The 17127-nt window shown below is 41.6% G+C and overlaps 2 protein-coding genes across 3 annotated transcripts in view; both read right to left on the reverse strand.

Annotated features, from left to right (window-relative positions):
* Positions 1-1503: 1503 nt before the first annotated feature.
* LOC134820007 (zinc finger CCHC-type and RNA-binding motif-containing protein 1-like) lies at positions 1504-6125 on the reverse strand. The gene is made up of 5 exons (XM_063830179.1): positions 5839-6125; positions 5470-5552; positions 3452-3480; positions 3148-3256; positions 1504-3031 (listed from the first exon to the last, which is right to left on the reverse strand). Exons 1-5 carry the CDS (start codon positions 6113-6115, stop codon positions 2507-2509), a joined length of 1023 nt encoding a protein of 340 aa, XP_063686249.1. The 5' UTR covers positions 6116-6125; the 3' UTR covers positions 1504-2506.
* A 170-nt stretch (positions 6126-6295) lies between these two features.
* Positions 6296-17127, reverse strand: part of LOC134820004 (kelch-like protein 20) — a 75263-nt gene continuing 64431 nt past the window's right edge. For both annotated transcript variants that reach the window (XM_063830172.1, XM_063830174.1), the window contains exon 13: positions 6296-7183. In XM_063830172.1, the coding sequence (XP_063686242.1) occupies positions 7063-7183 (121 nt within the window). In that variant the 3' untranslated portion in view covers positions 6296-7062. The remainder of the gene's footprint in view (positions 7184-17127) is intronic.

The raw sequence follows: 17127 nt of genomic DNA on the forward strand, positions 1-17127 counted from the left end.
CTCCTCAGTCCTCCTCCTTCTCAGTCATCGTCAGTCCTCCTCCTCAGTCGTCCTCAGTCGTCCTCCTCCTCCTGGGTCTTCCTGATCCTCCCCAGTCCTCTTCCTCCTCCCCTCCTCAGTCCTCCTCCTACTCCTCCTCCTCGTCCTCAGTCCTCCTCATCAGTCCTCAACAGTTCTCCTCCTCCCCAGTCCTCCTCCTCCTCCTGGGGCCTTTTCCTGGGTCCTCCTCCTGGGTCCTCCTCCTCCTGGGTCCTCCTCCTCCTGGGTCCTCCTCCTCCTGGGTCCTCCTTCTCCTCCTCAGTCCTTCTCCTCCTCCTCCTCAGTCCTCTTCCTCCTCTTCCTCCTCCTCCTCCCTCTCAGTCATCCTCCTCAGCCATCCTCCTCAGCCATCCTCCTCAGCCATCCTCCTCAGTCCTCCTCCTTCTCAGTCCTCCTCAGTCCTCCTTCTGAGTCCTCCTCCTCCTCAGTCATCCTCCTCAGTTCTCCTCCTCCTCCTCCTAGGTCCTCCTTCTGGGTCCTCCTCCTCCTGGGTCTTCCTGATCCTTCTCCTCCCTCTCAGTCATCCTTCTCAGTCATCCTCCTCAGTCATCCTCCTCAGCCATCCTTCTCAGCCATCCTCCTCAGTACTCTTCAGTACTCTTCAGTACTCTTCAGTCCTCAAAATGTTTGTCCGCTAATGTCCACCAATGTCCGCTAATGTCCACCAATGTCCATCCGGGTCCGCCAATGTCCGTCCGAGTCCGCCAATGTCCGTCCGAGTCCGCCAATGTCCGTCCGAGTCCGCCAATGTCCGTCCGTGTCCGCCAATGTCCCAAAAAACACGTCCGTTGTCTCATAGAATCCAAAAAGGACAGGACATAGGCGGACATGACACCCTCCCCCCCCCCCCCCCCCCCCCTTTGGAACTCAACCGATGATGAGTGTTATACAGTGGTCGAACGGGGGCAGGATTCTGACCGGGGCCGGGGAGCCCCAATATAGCCGGGGCCGGGGCTGACCACTGAGAATTGGCCGGGGCCGGGAAATCTTCCATTTTGCCGGGGCCGGGGGTAGTTTACCAAACTGAAGTCAGAAATTGAAACATGAATTTGATAATAATTAATAGGCTGGTGTGATGCAATTACAATCGGGGGGAAGGATTAAACTCAAGGTGCGGCTTATCCTCACCGACTTGAGGATTAAACCGCAACTTCGTGCTGTGAACCAACTCAGGATAATCCTCATTAACCTAAATCCTGAGATCCATACTTAATTTCTAATAGTCTAATCCTCAACTCGGAACTGAGGATAACCCTCAGCTGCTACTTTTTCTGGACCTCGGGATTTTAAAAGTAATCCCACATCCAAATATGGCTCGGTTCACAAAAAATTTACCATAAAATATGTTAGGCTCTGTAGTTTACGTTGAGCCGTAGTTTTAGCTGCAGTGCAGTATTTTTACTTTCTAGTGCCGGGGGTTGTGATTTTGGACGGGGCCGGGGACCCGGTCGACCACTGGTGTTATACCGGCATGTTTCCTCAAAGGGTGGAGTTTAAGACTATTTGATGAGTATTGTGTAACGTGCACGCATAGGATTGGTTCCTACGAGAATACCGGAGGTAATGTTTACTGTTGTAAAGCACTCAATTAGTTAAAACAATCATTTTACAATGAGGTAAAGTACAAGTTAATGGGGTAACCTTTGTTGCGAATGTGTTATAGTTCAGCTTATTGTTGGTATTTCGGGACTTTATTCGACCCGTTTGAAGGGACTGTTCAAATATCTTGTCAGCAACTGTTAAACTATTTGTCCATTTGAACCGCCTGCATCCTCTTGTAAACAAAACCCCGTTGCCGGAAGAATTTTCCAGAAGAACTCTGGGACTTCTTCTCGTTCTACTCACACTTCTTGTGTCGAATTCGATTGTTTAATGTTATGGTGGTTTAATCGATCATTTTGTGACCCAAGTGTTTCACTTACTCTCCCTCTCCGGCTCCCCTTATAACAGATTTGCTATTTAAATTGGCAGGGGACCTCAAGATTGCCTATCAAGTATTATTATTAAATATATGAGGAGCACTCGGAATTAAATTGTGATCTGTTTGGACTGATGCATGTTTTCGAATATATTAGAGGGGTTTATACTTTTGCATGTCAACTGCGATAGGGAAGTCCCGGCCGTAGGCACGGGCCGGGTTACTCTAGAATGAATAATGAATATAACACAAATGGGCATGGCCAAAATGGCGATTTTCCCAGTCTTCTCCTTTGGACTCTGGTTTTCTTTGTTCTAAAGAACTAATGGTAAGGTCCCAAAAAGGTCAGCCCTCTACTATGAAATGCAGGTCATGAGGTCAATGTGCATAAATAACCAGACCATGGAGCTTTGTTAGGTATCTAAGGCTTAAGCTATCAAGCTTCAGTATTGCTCTAACCAGAGCCCTCTGATCTCCGGCTTGCAGTAGCGCGCGACCGCCATACTTAAGCACTCGGGTAGATGAACTTCAGTACAAGATACATACGAGTCAGTCTTCTTCAAGAATTTCCTCGTCACTGAAATAGGCATCCTGCTGATACCGTTTCTTACTGACAGTGTTCGAAACCCTCGAAATGAGTTTCTGAGGTAAAGTCTGATAAGAAACGAATTGTTCTGAGTTCGTGGTTTGATAACGGTTCCCATCCTGATCTTCATAAATTGCAACAGCCGGACCTGGCGGTTCCTCCGGTTCCTTCTTCGATTCAGTTGAGTTTTCATCCTCTAGTCTTTCTGTTTCTTCCGCCATTTCTGCGTCTTCTGCGATGGCCTCAGCTAAACTGATATCAGGATTGAAATAATTGTCTACTTCTCCCTTTTTCTCACCCCTCTTCCTCTTCTTCTTTCGTGGTCTCTTCCTTTCTCCTAGAACGTTTTTAACGCACTTAAAGCTGAGATGACCGTACTCGCCACACTCGAAACATCTTGACTTGTCGGGATAGTCTTTCCTTCTGATGAATTCTCTCGTTCTTCCGTTGTCTTTCGCCATGCAGCACTTCAGGGTCCGGCCGAACAACTGGAATAGTAACAAAAGATTAAATGATATCCTATAAATATAATCGTACTTCCTTAGTTATACTGTAATTCTTAATGATAATCAGAGGCAACATATAGGTAAATATAGCCCCTTACCTGTTTCCCGTGAAAAGTATTGATGACCCGAATACAGGGTTCTCGTTCTAGAAACAGAGCGAAAGCGATTCCTTTACTTCTGTGTTCCTTATCTCTTGGTATGGAAACTCTGAGGTGTAGGCTATAGTTAATTATCAAGAGTGGCTTTATTTTTTGGTAGTTTTTGTCAAGACTTTTGATCTAATATCGTGACCTAACTGTCGAATTCGGGTTGTTAATTTTTAAGTAGAAATATTATGATAACCATCAATAGTGAGTTGAAGTGACATGATCCATGCAAAAGTTATAAAATAACAATATTTACTTGATACATCTTCCGAACTTCTCCAGTATCTGAAATAAGAGTTGCGTAATTATTTTGGGTAAATATTAAAACCATAAAGTTTTTTGGATTTATATCAGTGTTACAAAATTACGTAGAATTGAGAAGCTGTATAGATCGAAATTGGACTAAGAAAAAAAAATCAAAACAAATTACTTGGATTATTGGATAGATAACCAGTTTTAAAAATACATATGATCGCTGACCAATAACAATACAGTATACTTAAAACTAAACTTATTTATAACGTACAACTTAAAATACAATATGCTTTGTTACATTTACATTATAATATGTTCTCAACTCAAAAGTCTCATGTACAATGAAATCAAATATTACAATTCTCGTACATTTACAAATTTTGTTCTAAAATCCTGAAATATAAATGCTGCGCAGTTAAAACTTAAAGAACGTAACTATGATATAAACTAAAAATAAAAACTCGCACAAAACAAGAAAAATAAATCTAAATTCTAATTCATCGAGAGGCCGTTAAAATGATTAAAAGAAATTTTGTAAAAAGTTCTACGGTGATCACTCGAATGATTCCAGCCTCTCTGTTACCCATTTGACCTCCTTCTGCATTTTAGACTCTGTGTAAATTTCACCAAGTTTCTTATATCGGTCAATAATATCGCAGTTTGTGAGCAGCTTCATTTTTCGTAGACATATAGGACAAAGAGACATCGGCTGTCGAAAATCTTCCTCCAAATGTCCAGACCCGTTCATGACACACTCGAAGTAAATACAGTGGTCTAGCCCAAGAAGATGCATCGTTTCATGCACTAGTAATTTAACACTCCGTTCAAAAATCAAACAACCAGTTTTTGATTTCGACATCGGTTTGGATACCTTTCGTACGTCGTGCCAAAATTCAGATGAGAACGAAAGATTGGGATCATATCTTAAAATACTGAACACAGCTATCCTCTGATTCCCACTGGCCATACCTGCGACAAACAAATCGGACCTAGATTCGAATAACTCGTACCTAGTGAGTGCGATAACACATAAGCTATTTGAGCTGTTCAGCTCCAAATGATACCGAACTTCTTGCAATGCAGCCGTTATGTTTATCTGGAATCTTCCATTCTCCGCAATTCGGGCCTGGACGTACCGTTTTTGTTCGCCACGTTTTACCCATACTTTCTTACCGTCAACCCCAGTCTCCAACGCAGGCAGAACTACAAAAGGAATTCCTAGGTAGCTCTCAGCAAAGTTAGCAAGTTTCGATACATCTAAATCAAGATCTCCGATCGGTAGGATGAAAATTTTCCCGCTGGGATACTTTTCAAGTATTGTCGTACCACTCGATACAAAAGGCTGTTTCATGTACTTCAATTTCCTTTTTGAAAACCAGGGGTTTTCCTGTCTGAATTGCGCAACAGTCTGGCCCTCTTCATCGTACTGTGCAAGCCAATCATTTTCAGATGTACACTTTGGGATCGATTGGTGACCAGTAAAGGAATACACGGTACTCTCTTCAACAGGCCCTAACGCAGACCGTTTCTGGGATAGAATTGGGGGTTTAAAACCTCGAACATACGGTATGAAATGCTGCTGGTTTCGTTTCTTCCGCTTGGACATGCTATGGGCGTATGTTGGAATCAGTTATATCGAAACTTGTTAAAAAGTCAAGGTGTTACTATTAATAGAATTAGCCTTGCACTGGAGACAAGAAGTGTCCAAAATAAGGACACGCTTATTTCTACAAAATAACAATAGTCTAGTACGTGTACGTGCGCGCGTTGAAGGTTACCCTCACACGCGTAAAACTAGCAATAGAAATCTCTTCAAACACAGTCAAAATGTTGTACTGTAGAATAATTATAATTCATGTATTAAATCATGTTCATGAAAGTTCGATTAAAAATTAAACTGTTGAGGTGTCGGCTCGTTCGCTACAAATATTACACACAGTAACTAAAGTTTTAAGGGAATTATGGAAATTGGAATCAAAAGAGATATTTTCACGTGATAGCGACAAAGTGAAGCTGTACCTTGTGGAGATCGTTGTTTGTCAATGAGAAAGGCAGATTGGCAATGTACACTGTACTCTTGCTTGGCGCCAACCCACCACTACCTGCAATGAATTGTCGTTAGTTTACTAACGTCGGAATCATATTGTTTTCATTGTTTGATCAAGTTGTGGTTTATCAACGCCCATTGAGTAAGCTTAATCTTCCGAATTTTCAAAATGCTGTTAAAAATTATGGAAACATTCCTATTTATAACCTGCGAAAAATAAGATCTAAAAACAAATGACGAATTATACAATTTTTAACAGTGAGCAGAATGAAAAAGCGAACGATTTCAATGGCTAAAATAAGTATAATTTTTGACTTATCGATGGCTAACGTGGAGCTGACCTTTTTTAGCAGCCCATTTCTTGTCAAAATGAATATGCTCAACTGGTCTTTCTGCTCTTATTCTCTGAAGCGGAATTTGGGGAATCCTGAAAACGTTGTCAGCGGCTACAATCTTCTGCACAGTTTGTGGATCAGGGCTTGAAGTCGTTAGTTTTTCAGTACTGCTTTCTCCAGCGCTGATTTCTGTTTGTCCATTGCTAGCTTCTTTTTTATCGATAATATTCCCTTTTTGTTGAGCATTTGTTTCTAGTTTTTCTGTATTTGTTTCGTCTGACATTTCGACATATGCTGAATTAAACACAATATATTATGAGGCTTTACGTGCTTGATCTAAAATTGGAATGTGACCCATAAAATAATGCACTTTATATTTCGGATGTAGCTTAAATTACGTTTTCTGCAACTTTCAATCGTTAAAAAAAACGGTTCGATATAGAAAGTCAATAAAACACAGCTATTCTACAAATGAACTCGCAAAGAATTTCAGTTAAGTTACATACCATACACAAACCATTAACCATTAACCATGCAACCATTGCAATACTGGGGTGTTGGATCCCAAAATATCATCTGATCAAATATGGGGGACATGGGAAATAATATCGGGATATGAAATGACAATCCGAAATAAATATAATCTTATAACATATTATGCGATAGTTATATATATATTCTACCCTGTTCTACGGTTTACCTTAAAAATTTTATAGTATTAGATAAAATGAGAAATAAATCGGTAGTGATATACATCCTGTTTTAATGAAAAAACCCATTTAAAAGACTTTCTTCAAAAAGTACAGTCTGACAATGAAAATCACAAATCGATCACCTCATAAATATTATTATAACTTCGATCTTCTACAGTCGGAACATAACAGTGAATCAACACTTCCAACATTACTAGAGCTAAACTCTCATTTCAACTCTAAAGCTCTAAAGCTACTTCAAGAAGCTGGCCCAGGTGGGACTTGGTGGGGGCACCATACGGGGGCACCAACTCGTCAAAATCCTCACAACACCAACACGGAACAAAATCCGAAATTTGTTTCTGTGTAGTGAGTGTAGAACGGAGCAGGAGATCACCGCCATTTCCGGGAATTTCCGGGATATATCGTGACTGGTGATGACCTCTTTCATACTCCAATGTAAGATATTCCTTAGGTCTGACTTGTGGGCCCTGCCAGCACAATCTCGTATTCTTATCTTTCTTCACCCCTATCTTCATTAACCGAGTGTAGCTACTCCTAGACTGCTACATCGAGACTTCATGATTGCTACTTCAGTCCAGCCGTCCTCTTTTGGATCGTACTTCTCCACCGACATCTGGTTCGTTTTACCGTCACATCTGAAAAAAAACACGTGATCAGTTCTCGTAGGTATTCTTGTTGTCATTCATATTGACAGTTTTTAAAATGTGACATTGAAATAGAGCAACCTGATAAAAGTTCGGTACTTTGATAACAGTATGAGGAATGAGGATGATGTTGTTATGTGAAGAGGCATGAACTGTTTTGAACTGAACCATGGTCTAATTATGCATTAGATTAGTTTTGATCATTTCAACGTCACAGTATTCAGACGCGACAGCACTGTTATAAAAAATTTGGTGAAAATCCTAAAAATCGCCATATTTGGGTTTCCTAAAAGAACCACGTTAGAATTGAGTTTGATAACTCAAATTTTGCACCATCTCATCTTCGCGCATTCCTTTCATATTTTATTAAGGCAATGAATAAATGCAAAAAACAAGCGATCAATTGCATAGCCGGTTTCATTTGTGAACGGTTACTAACTACTGTTGAGTTAATCCTTTTTTTTGGAAGGGAAAACAAACTTCATTCCATTCCGGAGGGAACATGTAGGTGCGGTAATATTTTGCAAATAGTACCTGCCTAAATACTAAAACTTTTTTATGTGCGGCAAATTTGGAGGGGAAAAACTTAATGTGGCTGAAGTGACTCAATTTTAATCTGTTGAGGGATCAAGATCCAGCTTGACAAGTTATCCATTTTCCAAGATTCACCCTCTTTTGTTTTTTTATAAAATATCGATACTATTAAAAGGCAAGTCTGTCAATGCATTATCAACTTGCCATCTGATGAATGATGATAATAATAATGAACTTTCTGCATAATATGTTTGTCCTGATTAGAAGTAATTCTACTTTCTGAGGTCACGTGACTATAACGACACCAGAGCTTGTTCTCTGTTTCCTACTCATTGGACCAGGTGAGCTCGCATGCTTTTTATATGAATCTGAGAATTTGGAATGTGAGTGTAAGTGTACATGTAACTACCTACCCATAGAAACCAAGATTTATTTTCTGAAAGGAAGCTAGAAATTTACCAAAATATAATCGACCTTATTATAAACTCATTTTGATGACCGTTCCTGACCTAAAAATAAAATAGATATTTAAGAATATTCTAGATAAGAAGGTTATGGATTATTCTATAAGTACGGAGTAGCCAAGCCTGCAGCCTAAAAATTATAATGAATAATTCGTTGCAACTTTATTTTTAGATATAAATCCCAAGATTTGTTGAATTTGCATTTTTATTGTTGCATACATGTTCATTTTTCACACTATTGCAAGTTAATTATTATCATTATTTTTACCCTTGCACAAAGTAATCATTGAGGTTAAGATCGAGTTTGTCTGTCTATTTCTTGCTTCTCCAATCGAATTAGATGATAGCGGTGCTTTATTGAAATAATGATCCCTGGAGGCCCAGTGGCATAAATTTAAAAAGTGGCTAGGAATCCAGCCTGGAAAGAAAAAACGGCTATAATAAATTTTTAAAACGGCTATAAATTTTTCGGCCGGATAACGATTTCATTTCACTTTGCTAGTTATATTACAGAGGTTTAGTTATTCATTAGTTATTCATGATTGCCAAAAAAAGTGGGCGAAAAATTATACTTTCCAGGTCTCGAACTCGCATTCTGCTAATGTAAAGCCAACGCATTAACCAACTTTATACTTCACAGCTATATAGCATTATGAACGATAAAGAAGAGATGATGGCTGGAGAGAGGGGGGAGAAGAAGGAAGAGGAATTCAAGACGATGGTGGGAGGAAAGGCGCTGACTTCAGCTGAGATGGAGTCAGACAGGATAGACAAGGAACTCAACAGACTCAAAAACAGAGAAAGGAACAACAGAAGAAGAAATCAGTCAAATACCGATAACTCTGGTAAGCCTCGTATTAAGAATGCAGTTAATAGATTCGACCCTTACAACTCTGCAACACGCAGACTCATACAGACCAGTTCCAGGCCCTCTGGTGAGTCGGCATCCACTAGTGGAGTCGCCGACTTAGTAGAGGAGCCCGGGACATCCAAGGCTGTCCCTAACGGGGCGCCCAGCTCAGGTGTTTACACCGCAGACCCCGACTTGACTCTCCTAGTTACTAGGACAGACTGTAGAATACTGACTAGAGAAGACGTATTCCATATCCATGCAGAGATCGCTATAGCGGAGGTAGATCTCCTAGAATCTTTAGACACAAACCCGCATGATATTAAAAGTGCTAAACGAGACAGACACGGGAGGGGTTACGCCCTTTCTTGTAATAACCTAACAGCCCTCAGCTTCTACCAGAAAGCCATCGAAACACAGAAAAAGAACCTTCCTGACGACCACTCGGGATTCAAATGCTTCAAACCAGGAGAACGACCTCCTGGACACAAAATTATGGGCAAGATATACCTGGCCCACAGAAACCTCATAGACAAGATACATCTAGCCTTCGCAGCAGGATCATGTGGAGAAGTTAACCGCAAACAAGTATCGATTTTCAGACCTGGTAAGCTTTCTTCAGATAACTCCATGCTCCAAGTTTACTTGGAATTAGACGAGAACGCCTTCAGTTGGCTTAGAACCCACAACTGGACCTCAAGGATCGGAGGGTCCACTGTTACGTGGAGAGCTCCAGGCATCCCTGGATTGACAGGTATATACAGACCCGACGAAGACCTCTATGCTATCAAGGCTCAGATGATAGCCTCACTCAACAGTATCACGCCACAGACCAGAGACAAAAACGACCCGTGGGACTTAAAGAAGATCTCCCCAGCGGTGATTGCCTCCTCTGAGTCTCCAGCGGAGTTGATGGCCGGTCTGGACATCAGATCCGTTACAGATACAGAGGAAAGACTGCTCAGTGGTGAAGACGCTGAGAACACCACCCTCACTGAGACTGAGATTAACCTGATCGAGTTAATTACTCCACTTAACACCCCAACAAAGGACAAAGGGGAAAAAACTCCCACACCCCGGAGCAGCCCTAACGATCACTCGCCTACAAGAAAGATTCAAAGGAGCCGTAACAACAGTTACGCTAAAGACTCGCCCTCCTCATCACCCGAGGACATAACTTCAGCTTAACGCTAACCTCAGTTTTACGTTTTCTCTTGAAATCTTCTTTACAAGACCTTGTTTCTCTCTTTCGATTTAAATATGACTGTCAACACTAATGTTTCAAATTCTAAACTCCCAGCCACACCTATCATTCAAGCTAACCTTCGCAAAATGACCACAGCTACAGCCAGCATACTCAAAGACCTCAAACCATCCACTATTCTCTTATTAACAGAACCATATGTCAGCAAAAAACAGCGCATACCTAACATCCCTAGCTCACACAAACCGTTCATCTCGTCCACCGGACGAGCTAGATCAGCGATCATTGTCCCTCAAGGACTTCATACACTTAGCATGAGACTGGGACACTTCAGCTCACCTGATATTACCACAATCAGAATTACTCTTGACACAGAATCATTCATCCTCTGCTCAGCATACCTAGACAATAGACATCACTCTCCCTATTAACAACCCGTTGTTATTAGACCTCATTACTCATTGTAACCTCAACAAAATCCCTCTAGTCATGGGTAGCGACACGAACGCCAGGAACACACTTTGGGGAGGGACACTATTGCTGCCAACTCTCTTCATATCATCAACAAGGGATCAAATCCTACTTACCTTTCTAAATTAGGAAGCTCTATCATTGATCTCACGATTACTAATGACTACGGACTCCACCTCCTAGATGACTGGTCCAGCTCCTTTTGCTCGACAGTTTCTGACCACGCCAGATTATCCTACACCATTAATCTTGCCCCTCCGACTAAACTTCCCTACAGATCCCCCAAGGATTGCGACTGGAAGCTTTTCAACGATCTAGTTACGCAATCTATCTCTGACTCTCCTTTCAGATATTCTCCCACGTGCGACTTACCCCATCTCAATAAGCTTAACTCTTATATCTCTAACACACTCATCCAAGCCTTCAACATAGCCTGCCCGATCAAGTTCTCCTCCATCAGATCATCAGTTCCATGGTGGAACCTTGAACTCACATCAAAGCGCAGGCTAGTCAGAATCATGCACCAGAAAGCCAGAAAACACAAAACAGATCACTTCTGGAACCTCTACAGAACCGGACTTAAAGACTACAAAAACATCATCAGGACAGCTAAAAGATCTAGCTGGAAAAACTTCGTGAACAAAATCTCTAGCATACCCTCAGCAGCTAGACTCCATAAAGTCATGAAATCATTGAACACTAATCCCGGACAACTAGGATCCCTTAAAAAACCGAACGGCAGCTTCACATCATCTCCAAGAGAAACCCTAGATACGCTAGCTGAAGCTCTCCTCCCCATTGACAACCCGATAGCACACACTCCTATTGACCCAGGCCCAGATCATGACAACATCATCAACTCTCTGATCACGCCTAACAGACTGAAGAAAGTCTGCATGGACATGGCTCCGAACAAATCTCCGGGACCAGACAACATTCGACTCAATATGATTAACGCATGCTGGGATTCTATCTCACCTTGTATTCTTCACCTTTATAAACACTCCCTCCGTTTGGGTATCACACCTGACGACTGGAATGAGGCTAATGGTGTGGTCATCGCCAAACCTCTTAAAGACGACTATACAAATGTGCGAGCATTTCGTATCATCAGCCTTACTTCGACTCTACAGAAGATTATGGAGAAACTGATCATCTGGTACATTGAAGCCGACATTGGACTCTCCAACCTCACTACAGACAACCAACATGGTTTCAAGAGAAACTTCTCTACCGACTCCGCCCTTCACAAGATTACCAACAAAATTGAATTTTCCCTCTCAGCTGGAAATCAAGCCCTAGGACTCTTTTTGGACATTGAAGGAGCCTTCGACAACATCTCTTATGACGCCATCTACCATAACCTCAACAACTCGGGAATTCCCACCACCTTATGCAACTGGATTTACTATATGGTTTCCCATAGAGTTATCACTCTCACCCTTAACGGTATCTCTATTTCTAGAACTATCAGCAGAGGCTGCCCTCAAGGAGGAGTACTCTCGCCTTTTCTCTGGAACCTTACTCTTAACGACCTCCTCTCTAACCACAACCTAGACACATCATTCATTCAAGCCTTCGCAGACGACCTCTCCATCATAGTAGGAGGAATAGACATTCCCACCATCAGAGCCATTTGTCAAAGATACCTCATTATCATTGATAAGTGGTGCACGACCATCGGCGTAAAACTTAGCTCTCTCAAGACCCAAGCTATCATGTTTACCAGGAAACGATTATGGACGCTTGATAAACCCCTATCTCTAAGAGGCATCAACATTCACCTTGTAAATGAGGTCAAGTACCTTGGTATTACCCTTGACTCCAAACTCCTATGGAGACCCCACATTGATGCCACTTGTAATAAAGCTATCAGGAACCTATGCACACCATCAGATCTGCCTGTAGCAAAAAATGGGGACTTAAACCTTCCTACACACTCTGGATCTACGAACAAATCATCATCCCAGCTCTTTCTCATGGATCAGTGGTCTGGAGCCATATACTGGACTCCAGAAAATGGGCTACTAACATGCTCAACCACGTACAAAGAACAGCTCTACTCCTGATCACAGGAGCCATCTCCTCCTCTCCGACCTGTTACTTAGAGGTCCTCACCCAAATCCCCCCTCTCGACCTCAGGATTCACTCCATTTCTCTTAAAACTTTCCTCAGGCTTAACATCACTTCGTCCGCCTCATACGGACTTAGAGACGGAAAGCTGACATCTCACTCGATACTCCTCAATGATCAGCTCAAGAAGATTCTCCCACCTCTTTCCCTTTTAGACATAGCACCAGCATCACTCAACCTGTCACAATCCTTCACAACGGATATTCTCGACCGCTCGGTTGCCCTAGTTCAGATCCCTCTCCTACATAAACCAGACACTCTAGTGGGATACACCGACGGCTCGGTAAAGAACAACCTCGCAGGAGCGGGGTTCGTCCTCTTTCTTAACTCATCGTCTATTACAGAACATTTCCACCAACTCGGAAACACCACAACCATCTTCCAAGCAGAGTTACTGGCTTTACTCCACCTCTGTATCCACCTCTCCAAGAACTCTTACGAAGCTACTGAGCTCCACATCTGTATCGACAGCAAAGCAGTTCTTCTTGCCTTATCGGGCACTATCACCCGATCCCACCTCATCCTAGACACTCTAGGAGCCCTCAACGCACTTAGCAGGACGATATCCGTCACCCTCCACTGGGTACCGGCGCATAGTGGAATTATAGGCAATGATCTCGCAGATTCTCTGGCAAACAAAGGATCCGACTCTCCTCCCATTGGACCGCCTCCTTTTGCCCCTTACACTCACTCCTCTCTCTCTGATATTATAGACAGTTACTTTTCTCGACTTCACTATAAACGTTTATTACTCTTCAGATCCTCCACTGATTTTCACCAATCCAACATTATTAGTTTCTTTGACAGACACCTTGACGTTAAACGACATAATAGAGACAATACCAGAATTCTTACACATCTATTCACAGGATGCAGTTATCTCAGATATTTCCAAAACAAGATTGGCAACGAACCCAACAGCATATGCAAAAAGTGTGATGAAGACAAGGAAACTACAGCACACTACCTCACAAGCTGTCCAGCATTCTCCATACACAGGAAATACTACCTTGGGAGGACACCTTCCATCAAACCTTCTCTATCAGTAACATAGTGGGGTTCGCTAGAGCTACCAAGTATCTAGATTTCTATGACCCCCCCTAGTCTCTTTCTCTTAGCCCTAGCTGACGTAATTGTCCCTCTACCACAATCACCCTCCCCTCCCCAGATCGTGTTCAGACTTGCAGAAGGTCCTGCTACCCAGCCAGTTCTAAGGGCTCAATAGTCCACTGGACGGCTCTCGTAGCTTGACTTAATGCCTGTCTCTCTCTCTCCCCCCTCACCCCTCTTTTTCATCATTGCTGATTGTGGAAGGGACAACCACGTTACCTACTCAGTTTCCTCTTATTGCTCATGGACATGATTCAGGGACTTCCCCAGCCCTCTATATCTTTAACATGATACCTCCCAGGACCTTAGTATTCCATACCAGACATTTCTTAACTCCTCGTTACAGCAAGACTAATACAACACGGAGAAGAAAAGAAATAGAGACAAGAATACGACAGCCATGGACTCCTACAAAAGACTAACAGAAGGAACATCCCGGTTTGATCCTTCTGAACTATGCATCTTATATCGGTATAGTATTGGTATCTATTTATTACCTATTGTTATTTTTTATCCTTGCTAGTTAATCAGGTTTTTGGGTACCGGGCCATCCTGGTTACCCTGCTATGGGCCGTTCCCCTGGCTTATGCAGGTCTAGTTTACCCATATATATATTAACCAATTAGGCCACGATTTCATGTAGTGTATCGTAATATTTACATATAGATCTTCGCGCGTTCCTGCAACTTAAAGGTAGTAGCAGACTACCAGAAGTACTACTACCGGTAGTATTAGATTCTTACATATTCCTGGGAATTTCAAGAATAACCAAGAATATTTTCTGGCGCGTTTTACTGCGCGTTTTTTGTCCCTGGAATCGACAAGAATTTAGCTATATCTCATATATGTAATGCGCTCGATTCAAACGTCTTAAGAAATAAGAACCCCTGAGAGCGACTGATTTTAATTGAATTTAAATATTAACTAATTAACAAAAATCAGTCGGTGGCTGTGGAAATATTACGACACCTCGTTAACCCAATCAATGTCTGGAAGGCAGATCACCGTGAGACCCCGGATCTCATAGGACCAAGTGGTTAGCCACCGTGGTTTGTGTGGGATTAAGACCTACGAGTGCGTGAAGTGTTCAGTGAAGTTACACCAACTGTTACGCTGACTTTATTGATGGTGGAACTTTGAAAGTGTACACTCTTGTGCTGTTAAGTGTTCCTTTAAAAAATAAAGTATTTGGTTATACATTGTGACTGTGAACAGGTTGATTTTGCATTGTACCAATGTACCGTTACTGTAATGATGTTGTTGTAAGACTATGAGTTGTTGACTAGCTACAACCTCGCCGGAAACCCATTTATACTGAGGCTACTGAAGTTTGTATATTTCCTTTTGTTTTTGTCAGCAAATTTTGTGATCCCCTATTAATAAATAATTAGCCCGTATAGTCTGGGACTCTGGAGTGCTGAGTGGTTACACTGTACACGTGATTAATCAAACGTTACTGATTGGGTCACGTGATCAGTGATTTGATCTATGCGAGATCCATGATATTAGGGGGCCTAGTCTTCCGTTCATGATTGGTTGTCAAGTCAAGCAATTTTCAATCACATTTATATTTCTTAAATTTTAATGGTAAATTTTGCCGGATGTCAAGTCAAAAGTAATGTTAGGATTAGGAGGAAGTGTTACATTTCAAATTACGCGTATATTATGTCGTGTTCTTGCAACCGTCCGACCACACCAGAGTGGGTGTTTATTATTACCGTACGAAATCTTTTATTGAGCATCTATGATTATAAATGCAATCTAGGGACTCTGGGCGGAAGATGCATATTTGAAATTCCAACAGCATCTTGTACCCTTCATTGTGCTGATTCCCGGAAGCATTCTCTTTACGTTCTCATCATTCTGTAGAATGAGAAATCGTTCATTTAAAATTGGGTAATTATAGGCCTGTCAAGGATTGCAGCCCAATTAAGACCTGATCAATTGCAGCTACTTGTGCCATATAAGGGATAACTGAGGTCACGTGACAGTCGGTCCTATCACGTGACCGCTAATCCTATCACGTGACCTTGATTCGTAAATCCTCAGGCACGTGATCACATTCGTAACGTGTCGTATGCCGACTAGGATATTTTGTGACGTCACCAGAGCTCAAGCTACTCGATCAGGCCTTATATGGAATAATATAATTGTATCGCGTGTAATTGGATCCAATTATAGAAGCTGAGTGCTCAATTATGACAGCATCTGGTATCACTTTCTGAAACCTATCAGACAGCTGGCCCAGAGAATCGAAAATATAAGGATTTTTTATTTCAATGAAAATCGAAGCGAAAACCTTGTAACCCTATGTTTTCGAGGACGCTGAACAAGATTAAACTGGTTATAATTATCATACTCTCGTGTAAATTGCCTTAAAGCGTAATTGAAATTTTAATGATGCTATCAATTGTATTTGTAATACGATAAGCTGAGCGGCTTAACGGCTGGCATTCCTGGGCCGCGCTCATCCCAGCTTGTCATTCCGCCGCAGCTTTAATGTTTGTGAATATTACAGCTTGGGGTCCCCAGGTAACGGCTCAACGGCTGGCACCGCTATCTTTGCCTAAGTCGTGTTATTAATACAAAAAATCTCATAGTATCGGGTAAATCACTTCAAAATGCACTTGAATTTCATCAATTTGATTAAGTTGTTATAAGTTGAATAGCTGGCGCATTTACAGTGCTACGTTTTCAATTATTCTACCACCACTTGGAATTAAAATCTATATTATATACATATTGCATTGTTAAATACATATAATCAAGATCGCTAAGTTCACTGTGTGAACGAAGTATGGCTTTTCTTCTTTGAAAACTTTTTGGCATTATAACTATAAAAGTACTTCGGGTTTGCTTTTACTTTTGCTGCAGCCTGCTCTTCGCGATGCTGAAAAAATGCTCAGTTAAAATACTATCTAAAGATTTAATGTCTGATACAGTAATTTAATCAACAAGCCAGACAAGCCAGACACGGAGTCCAGGGTCAAAATTATTGATGTTCAACTAATTTTACAATAATAGATAGCTTTGAACACATTATGACTTTTAAATTTGATTGGCTTTCCAGAACAATCAAATTCAATTCGACGATTTGTTCCAATCATTACTTCTTATCAAAATGTTTTGTCAAAATGATTTCGATGGTCAACTAATTTCTGTATCTATT

The sequence above is a fragment of the Bolinopsis microptera genome, chromosome 8, assembly GCF_026151205.1.
Source record: "Bolinopsis microptera isolate Bmic1 chromosome 8, MBARI_Bmic_1.0, whole genome shotgun sequence".
NCBI classification, from domain to species: domain Eukaryota; kingdom Metazoa; phylum Ctenophora; class Tentaculata; order Lobata; family Bolinopsidae; genus Bolinopsis; species Bolinopsis microptera.